This window comes from Mchenga conophoros, linkage group LG6, assembly GCF_057382185.1.
Source record: "Mchenga conophoros isolate Kocher_MC1m ecotype Shallow Benthic linkage group LG6, M_conophoros_male_GT1.1, whole genome shotgun sequence".
In the NCBI taxonomy this organism is placed as follows: Eukaryota; Metazoa; Chordata; class Actinopteri; order Cichliformes; family Cichlidae; genus Mchenga; species Mchenga conophoros.
This window is the reverse complement of record NC_140531.1, coordinates 35,875,754-35,885,463: the sequence shown is the minus strand read 5'-3', so window position 1 is coordinate 35,885,463 and position 9,710 is coordinate 35,875,754. Positions and strand designations below refer to the sequence as shown.

Below are 9,710 nucleotides of genomic sequence, written 5' to 3'. Positions count from 1 at the left end.
GAAAAACATACAGCCAGGAATGTGTGGAACACTACTTCCGCTGAGCTTGTTACTATAAGGAAAACAGATGCACACAGGTAGTATTTTGGGTTTTTTGGCAAAATTTGCTATACTTTAAAGAGAGGATTTATGATTTGTTTCCATTTAAGGCTTTGGCATTTGTAGCTTGTCTTCTCTAAGCTTGAATAAGATTATTTTAAGGCTAGCACAACAGCTAAAGTTAGCATTATAGAGCAAAACAAAGGCTGTAACAGGGTTAGCCCGAGTTAGCTTAAAGTTACAATGTCTTTCAACTGCTTACAGATGGTTTTGTTAAAGTGTGTACAGTAACATTTATAGTAGATGAGTTTATTTAACTGTAAGCTGTGTTAAGAGATGCAGTCCGGTTTTCATCCACGGCTGTGAAGACGTTTGTGAACAGGGCTTTCTTCATGCTAGGTGTCAGTCGAATCGTGTTGTTTAAGCAGCTAGTTTGGATGTTTTTGTTATAAACTGTAGGATTTCAGGGAAATTGCATTGCACGTTTATTTAATGAGCTATAAAAATGACCTGCAAATTGTTGTCAACACTAATACAGCTCCTCTGCCTTTAAAAATTTCAGCTTTCATTCAGTATTAACAGGATCCAGTGGAAGACGACACTTTCATCTCTCAGAATAAACCAGCAGCATTTTTCAGCATCAATGGATTCACAAGGTAAAAAGACAAAGGATGCTTTTAGGTGAATTACCAAAAATTGCATTATTCCAGGTAATTGGGTTTAGAGTGTCATTTAGAGTCTGCTTGTGCGGTTTCTGCCCATTCTTGTTAATTTCATTTCACTGGTCATCATTAACTTCTAACTCCCCCCACAGCAACCCCACAGCCAGTAATGTGTGAAGTCTGTGGAACGTACTTTGAGACACGGCGAGGACTTTCCAGTCATGCCCGACTCCATCTGCGCCAGCTTGGTGTGACGTTGTCAGAAAGCAGCGGGGCTCCCATAGAGCTCCTCTACCAGATCATCCAGGAGAGAGATGGCTGCCTTCCAGATTTCAAATCAAACTCATCTGCACCTGGGCCAGTGCCTCAAAAAAATACAATGCAGCAGGAATCAAAGACCCCTTCAGAAGAAGAAGACGCTAATACCTCTTACAAGGCCGGGGTTAGACTCACGACAACCCCACAAAAGGTAGATCATCAGGGATCTCCAGCAAAACTGAATGAATCTTCAACAACTGTCCCCCCATCATCTCCTTCTCCTGTTAAGCCAGCTGAAGGCGGCAGCTCATCTTCCTCAGAGCACACAGCCCCAGCAAAGCCACTGTGGGCACCACGGGAAACTGACGCTCCTATCACGTTAGGTATGGCTGAACAGAGCTGTTTTCTTTAACATAATATAGAGATTTCTTTTACAAAATATCTAAACTTATACATAGAAGATGTGTGTGTCAGTGTATTTATCTGCAAAGACCGTGCCCTGTACTTTGAATCTCTTTCTTTCTTCTTATTTCAATGTGTTTCGGAGAATCCACAGATATGCAAACATAAGACAGGAACTTTACGCTTACAAACCTCTGTTTCCTGTAATCTATCTCCCAGTCCTTCTGCCCATGTGAGACTCACATTAATTATTCAAATTAATAGTCGTGATAGCAGGCTTCCAGGTTATCACCAACTCACTTCTCAAAAATGACAAACTGAAAATGATTCTCATTCTGTACTGAAATGAAACCAGGACACACAAACTGGGTAAACAAAAATTAAATATGATTGACTTACAACCTCAAGACGGTTGTAAGGGAAGCCATGCAAATGTTTTATAAGAAACATAAAATTTTGAAGGAGAGTAGCTGCAGGTGCAAGGCACAACTTAATAAAGGGTATTTAAATTTGTAATGTTGATCTTACATTAGTCTCCTGCTAACTTTGTATATTTCTCTCACCAATTTCCTCATTCTTTTAGCTTCAGACCCCCACGATGAGGTCTACGTTTGTGAACTTTGTGGCTGCTGGTATGAGACACGCAAGGGCTTGGCTAGTCATGCTCGGGCACATTTGCGGCAGATTGGAATCTCTGACAGTGACATCAAGGGTAGTCCTATTGATCTTCTTTATCAGGTCATGGAAGAGGAGGACCTCAAGCCTATTGATTTAGAGAAAAATGAAGAGTTTACTTCAAATAGTCCACCTAGAACTTCATCCAAACGCCTTTCTACTCCACCCGAGTCATCCTCGAGCAAACGGCCTAAAGTATCTGAGGAGTGCATCTGCATTCTCTGCGGGGAGGAATTTGAGAATAGAAAAGGCCTGGCAAGCCATGCACGCTCTCACCTGCGTCACATAGGGATGAGTGAGTTAGTGGGGAAAAACTCCGCAATCAATGCCGTTGAGGATCTGGTATCCAGTGGCATGCTAGAAGCTGTACACCCCCCCAAAACAAACAATACAGCCAGCTCATCTGCAGCACCATCTCCAGCCCCACCCTCTCCTGCAGCTCAGTCTTCAGGTCCAAGCCAGTCTTGGACCTCTCTTTCCTCTACACCCCTGTCTACAACCCCTGAAAAGGTCTCTCAGGCTTCTCACCCTCCCGTTTACAGGGCACCAAAAGCTAAGAAAGGTTTTCGGCTAGCAGTGGACCCCCTTCATAGAAAACCCAAGCCTGAGCCTATAGAGACGGAGGTTTCTGTTCAGCTGAAGACATCCACCAATGAGAGCAGCTCCCCTGTGCAGAATTTGTCTGCTGGTGCCATTTCTGCAAAACCTTCTGAGTCAGGTAAAGCAAAAAACGTTTAATCAAGTGCTTTATGTTTGGTACCATGTTATACTATAACAGGCTTAATTTGTTATTTTCTTAATCACACTCTTTGCTTTAGCATTTTTCCATCTGTTTGTGTGTGTACAGTGAGATCAGATGTATAAAGTTGTAATATATAATTTTCCCCAGCTTGTACAGATGTGCAGTCCCCACCAACAGTCCTTTGTGATTTCTGTGGCCAGCTATTTGACACCCGCAAAGCCCTGTCTTGCCACGCCCGTGCCCATCTACGGCAGCTCGGTCTCTCTTGGTCTATTAAAACATCACCAATTGATCTTCTAAAACAAGTCATGATGCATGGTGAAGAAGGCAGGAAAGAGTTGGGGCCCAGTGGGTCTACAGCATTGGGCAAAGTCTCATGGGGTTCTCAAAGCTCCAGAAGGTCCCTAGACAGCCTCACATCTGGGGAGACAGCTTCGAACTCGCCTCTTGATTATTCCATGAAAGAGAAATCACCATCTAGCAAGGGTGGAGTCATACACCTTGGTAAGTAAAGTTTGTTACTTTACTTACCAATATTTTGTCATTTGTTATCATAGCATTTTTCCCAGACGCTTTAGTGAATTATTGAAATGATCTAATTATTGAAACTTTTTGGTGAAACTATTTCCTTGTGTCACTTTTATGTACTCAACATTTGAATAGTGTATAGTGTTGGCCTATTACTGCTTTCAAATATGAAGTGTGGTTAGAATAATGTCCTGACTGGACCCTTACTTGGGGACTATAGACTCTTAAATTGACAGAAAGAACAGTGCTCTTAACTTCCAGAAAAAAGTAGAAAAGCGTATTTTAACTAAGTACAGAACTTAACCACCTACATAAAAGGAAACGTTTTGGGTGTTTACTGATCTGGAGCATTGAGATCAGACTGTACAGACCTAAGTTAACGATAAAAGATAAAGTTGATAACAGTAAAGTTAGAAAGCAAAAACAAGTATGGCTTGTTTGGAAGGTTCATCAGGAGAAAGGCTCTTCTTTCTTAAAAGAACATAATGGGGTTGGGCGATTGGACAAATATATCGACTATTGATAGTTTTTACAAGGGCGATTTATTTCTTTATTTCCCCATGAGTAAGTTTGTTAATAATGATGGAGCTAATTGAAGCAGTCAACAGAAAATAAATAGATAAATAATAGCGCTGTTTTAACAGCACCCTCTTTCATCTGCGAACAAATGCACCCTTCTCAGAGTGCGCCCAAATGCTTGTTGATGGAGCTGCAGAAGCTGGTGATAGCCCAGCATACTCAGCCAGATGGTAGACACGTACATGCTCTAGCAAGTTAGTAGTGTACTTTGCTCGCATTATATGTCTGCACAGGTGGCACACCCCTTTGGTTACATCCATAGGTTTACCTCTTTCGTCTGGTTTAAAGCCAAAGAAATCCCAAATTTTGCACCGTCATCACGACTAACGCAATTACAAATGAACCCATCTGGAGCGCAGACTGAGTCAAAATCCCTGAAATGTCTCTGTCAACGCATTTTGGGCAGTTTGTCAAAAGTTTGTTCATTCTGCGCTTCAGATGGGTTGAGCGCATTAAAAATTGTAACCGCATTAATCGTAATGACTGCGTTAGCGCTGCATTAACTCTGACAGCCCTAATTTTTTTTGTAAATTAGTTCGTCCATGTTTGGACTTCTTCTGTGTTGTAAACATGCAACTCAGTCCATGTGTGATTACATTGTTCCGCCCATCAAAAAGTCTGTGCATGCGCGACTATATCGCCCATCGTCGATTATTGGACTGACAATTGTCAGTTGGAAACTTAGCTTTGCATCGTTGCATCCGAACAAATCACAAGACTTCTGGAACAATGCCCTCCTCTTTCCTCTGAAATGTGAACTCCTCTGCATACCAGAGTATTCTAGAGTCAAATGTGAAGCCTCCCCATGAGCTAAAGCTTGGCCAAAATTGGCTCATGCAACAGGACAATAATCCCAAGCACAACAGTTAGTCTCCAAGAGAGTGCCTGAAAGATAAAATAAGTAGGGTATCGCGATGGCTCAGATATATTTCACACCTCAACTTGATTGAAATAGTGTGGCAGCAGAAGTTTACATGTGTGCCATCTCGTTTGTGTCAGACACATCCTGTGAGCTTTGTGGGTTCGACTTTGAGAACCGTAAGGCCTTGGCCAGTCACGCGAGGGCCCACCTCCGACAGCTGGGCATCATCGAATGGAAGGCAGATGGAGCGACTTCACCAATTGAACTCCTTAGTGAGCTGATCAGGAGAGATCCGGCCAAGGTGTCGGAAATTACCAAGCGTTATCGCATGGGAGACCTTTACATCAAGAAGGTTGGCTGTGCTCTGAGATATTCAGATAAACATCAGTGTATTACATTCATTCTAATTTACTGTAATTTTCTTTTTCAGTCCCACAAAACTCCTACATCCCCATCGCCATCCACAGAATCTGAGTGTGTGGCTGGCGGTAGTCTGAAGTCTTCCATGCAGCGCTATGAATACAAAGTAAACAGGAAGGACTACAGCAACCACAGCGTGCGCTCCTCAAGAGGTGAAGTAACGGGACTAAAGGGCTGTGGAAGATAGCTGGATACAGATGCAGTGTAATAGATTAAAAAGCAATACTAAAACTTCTCTGTGGGATTTCAGGGGTGCATTCACAAAAGCACGGGGCCTCTGCAGGTAGAGAAAATCAGAACGGCAACTCCCAGCAACCACCGCGGTCTGGCAATATCCCTGCTCTGGTGCCAAAGCCCCCACTAACTCCACTGGTCAAACTGGTGGGTAAAATGTATTCCCTCAAGTGCAGGTGAGTCTCTATTTGACAGCTGTAGAAATGCTTTATAAAATTTTAGGTTGTCTAAATCTTAAATTTGATGGAGAGGTAAGCTACATTTGAACAATATTTAAACATATTGTCAAAATGTCTGAATGTCAGATGCATTATTATACATTTACTAACCCCTTAATGAGATACACCTTTGTTCTACTGGATTGGATTGGATTCCTTTTGCCTTTCCAGTGGCACACATTCATCTCCGATGGAATCATTCTTTAGACATTTTTGTCCAATGTGACATGATGTCAATCTCCTGTGTCAACACATCCCTGTTGGATTGAGATCTGGTGACTGTGGAGGCCATTTGATTACAATGAAATCATTGTCATGCTCAAGAATTCAGTTTGAGAGGACTTTAGCTTTAAAACATGGAGTATTATCCAGCTGGAAGCAGGCATCACAACAAGGATAGGGAGCAGCAATACCCAAATAGGCTTACCCATCCAAATAATTGAATTTAAGTGCTCAGTCAGTTCCATGGACACGTGTATAAAATCAAGCATCTGGGCATGCAGACTGCTTCTACAAACATTTGGCAAAGAATTGGTCGCTCTCAAGAGCCCAGTGAATTCCAGCATGGTATCGTAATAGGATACCACCAAATCCAGTTGTAAAACTTCCTCCCTTCTAAATATTTCCACAGTCTACAGTGGTGTTATAACAACGCATTAAGCGTTCCAGTGAAAGGAACTCATAATGCTTCAGCATACCAAGACATTTTGGACAATTTCATGCTCCCAACTTTGTGGGAACAGTTTGGGGATAGCCCCTTCCTGTTCCAACATAACTGCACACCAGTGCATGAACCAAAGTGCATAAAGACGTGGATGAGCGATTTTGGTCTGGAAGAACTTGACTGGCCTGCACAGAGTCCTGAACTCAGCCTGACAGAACACCTTTGGGGTGAATTGGATAGGAGACTGTGACCCAGGTCTTCTCGTCCAACATCAGTGTCTAATCTTATAAATGTGCTTCTGGAATATTGTTCAGAAATTCCCATAAACACTCAAACTTTGTGGAAAGCCTTCCTAGAAGAGTTGAAGCAAAAAAATTATCCAAAAAAAAAATCACGTTAAAGCCTCTGGATTAAGAATGGGATGTCACTTGGACTCATATGCATGTGGAGGCAGACAAGCAAATTCTTTAAGCACTGTAGTGTGTCTCACACCACCATCACCTCGAACCATCGATACTGAATGGATCATTTTTCTAATAATTAGTTATCCAATTTTGGCGAGCCTGTGTGAACTGTAGCTTCAGTTTCCTGTTCGTTGCTGGAAAAGCGTTGCACCCGCTGTGGTCTTCTGCTGCAACTCATCTGCTTCAAGGTTAAACATGTTGTGCATTTGGAGAGGTTCAAATGCAGTGAGTTACTGTTGCCTTCTCATCAGCTCAAAGCAGTCTGGCCATTTTTCTCTGGTCTCTGGCAGCCCATTGGATATTTTCTGCATAAATGCTGTTTGTGCTGGTAGAACAGCACACATGCCACACTTCAACTTCAGCAGGTTGTGTTGACCATGTCGACATGGTTAAATGCACTGGCCTAATGAGGAGCTGTACAAGTGTCTCGAATGAAGTGGCCAGTGAGTGTAGACTGAGTTAATATCAATGTTTGTTTTTGTGGGGGGGGGGTCTTTTTCAGCTTCATATGATGCAGTTAATAAAACTTCTCTATCCTGCTGTTCAGGTTCTGTGAGGAAGTATTTCATGGACCTCTGTCTGTTCAGGAGCAGTGGATCACACACCTGCAGAAACACATTCTGTCGCTGGGCTATAAAGACAAAGTGTCTCCTCCCGCTACACCTGTGACAACTCCAGCGCTGGTCCATCCAGTAGCTGTCTAGACATGTATTTATTCAGTTTTTCTTCTCAGTCTTTTAAATGTCAAAGTGCAAGAAGTTGTGTTATCCTAATGTCTACTTGATGTCAGCAAATTGTCAAAAAATTAGTTCCTTCCTTGTCCTAAAGAGGGCAACCATGAGCCATATGAGAAACACAGCACAACCTAATACACTCAGGTTAAATCCATTAGATATCATAGATCAAAGTAATGTGGATGTGGGTTTTTTTTGACAGACAGAGCTTTTCTACGTGGGCTCTAAAATTTCTTCCATTTGAACAGATGTTAAATGTATTTTAATGGTATTCAGCCTTTGATGTTAAGAAACTAGAGAGACTGACATGAATTTCACTTTTTTTTCTTTTTTTTACAGTGTGTGTAAACTGCTGTGGTGTCATTTCATTTCAAAATAGCTTTTTTCTTTTAATTACCTTTGAACTTTGTTTTATACATAAATGTTTACGGCATTTTACCTTAAATATGTAGGGCCAATGTTTTTCATTGTGTGTTCTGTACACAACAACACTGTTACCACAAAGCTTAATGCCATTGTTGTAGAAGGTAGTTAAGTGTTTCCATTCTTTTTCTTTACAAAATGCAAAACAAGCTGACAGTGGATGGAGATTTTACATTTTTTTTAACACTTGTATAAAATAAATTATATCTTGTATATAATTAATATCGTGTGTGATATGCTTTTTTCTAATCTCTATAGGAATGAACTTCAGGAACATTGACTTAACCAGATATTCTGAATGGTATTTCCTCCGTTTCCAATACTACAGCAAGAAAAGTGAATATATTTTAAAATTAGGATTTAGCATTTAATCCATACTCTAAACCAGGGATCACCAACCTTTCAATTGAAACAGCCATTTGTGCGCAAACCAAAAACATTTGAACCATATGAGTGTCTCACGGCACATAGTCATTATTTTCTACTTTAACTTTGCACTTTTCATTATAATAATATTTTCTGGGTTTTTTTTTTTTTTTGTTGTTGTTGTATTTATGAACTTTTAAAAGTAACATAAATGGCTTACTCATTTTTATTACCAACACAAAAAACTGTAAAGCTGTAGAAGTTACTTTTTCATACTTTTTTTGTATGATATAAAACATAAACCGCCTGAGAGTTTTAAAAAAAAAAAAGTTTCAGTTTAACTCTAAAAGTTCAGCAGGTTTTGCTGTAAAGGATCACACAAATATATCCCCACACAATTTTCCTACTGCTACTTTTATTTATTTATTTATTTCAATTTTTGATTTGGAGAGAAATCCCAAAGCCCAGTACTGAGGCTTATCAAAAGTAAGAGTATAAGAAACTATACCTCATAAAATATTCTTTTGTTTTAATTGGTTGTGTAAGCTAAAAATTTTAACTTTTGGACTGGAATAATTTAATCCCTTTCTATCATGTTGTCCCAAAAACTCTTTGAAAAGTCTTCTGTAGATCCAAAATGAAGCAGATTTTATACAGTGGCCTTTAAAATCCAGAATTGATTGATTTAGAAATTACTGCCATGTGCAAAAGTGACAGTCAGAGTCTCATGCTGTGAGATCCCTTTTCTCTTGAACTGGCTTCTTGTTTGGGTTCAGCCACCTTCTCTACTTTTGAGATTGAGCTTCAAACGTTCCTTTTTGATAATACCTAGAGTTCTCTCACAAACTCAGGCTGCTGGGTAATTCCCCGTGATGCTTCTTCTCCATTCCCCTCATTCCCTGTGCTTTCATAAGCCACTACTGCACGCGATTAATGTTTTCTTTTTTCTCTCACATAGTTTGCACTTGGTTCTGTGTTGTTATCTCTTTTTTTTTTGTCTCTTTCAGTTAGCATAGAAAGATGCTGCCAGTTTCTGGACCAAGAAAGGCCTTTTTTAGAGCCATGTGATTGCTCATAGAGGATGGTTGACTCACTGGATTTCTATCTATGACTTTGTGGTTTCTTTACATTATAATATAAAGTGCCTTGAGATCACTTGTGATGTGGTGATATATCACTGCTTCTCCTCCGTTTTGCACCCCACTTTCCTTTTGTTGTGTTAGCTTGCCGGTATTGATGGTTATTTAAAAGAGCTGTTTGGGAACTCACTTCAGCTGATTTTGCTTTATCTACTAATTAATCACATCTTTGTTTAATGATAATTTTCAAGGCATTTTTAGTGCTTATTACAGACTATGGGAATGACGTGAGTCTCCTGCTGGATATAAACCTGGGACACCACAGGTAATGAACACCTAACAAGGGTTTCCTGTCATACTG

The 9,710-nt window shown here is 40.5% G+C and overlaps 1 protein-coding gene across 1 annotated transcript; it reads left to right on the top strand.

Moving 5' to 3' along the window:
- Positions 1–8,126, top strand: LOC146573184 (protein Wiz-like). Its single transcript, XM_085277807.1, has 9 exons — positions 1–77; positions 602–695; positions 854–1,342; positions 1,945–2,754; positions 2,926–3,282; positions 4,885–5,099; positions 5,178–5,319; positions 5,418–5,577; positions 7,295–8,126. The coding sequence occupies exons 2-9, from the start codon at positions 683–685 to the stop codon at positions 7,449–7,451; spliced, it is 2,343 nt and encodes a 780-aa protein (XP_085133933.1). The 5' UTR covers positions 1–77; positions 602–682; the 3' UTR covers positions 7,452–8,126.
- Positions 8,127–9,710: the final 1,584 nt, after the last annotated feature.

Coding starts and splice junctions, on each gene's coding strand:
- LOC146573184 (XM_085277807.1), top strand. Junction 1,343..1,944: donor TGACGCTCCTATCACGTTAG/GTATGGCTGAAC, acceptor TCATTCTTTTAG/CTTCAGACCCCCACGATGAG. Junction 5,100..5,177: donor GAGACCTTTACATCAAGAAG/GTTGGCTGTGCT, acceptor TTTCTTTTTCAG/TCCCACAAAACTCCTACATC.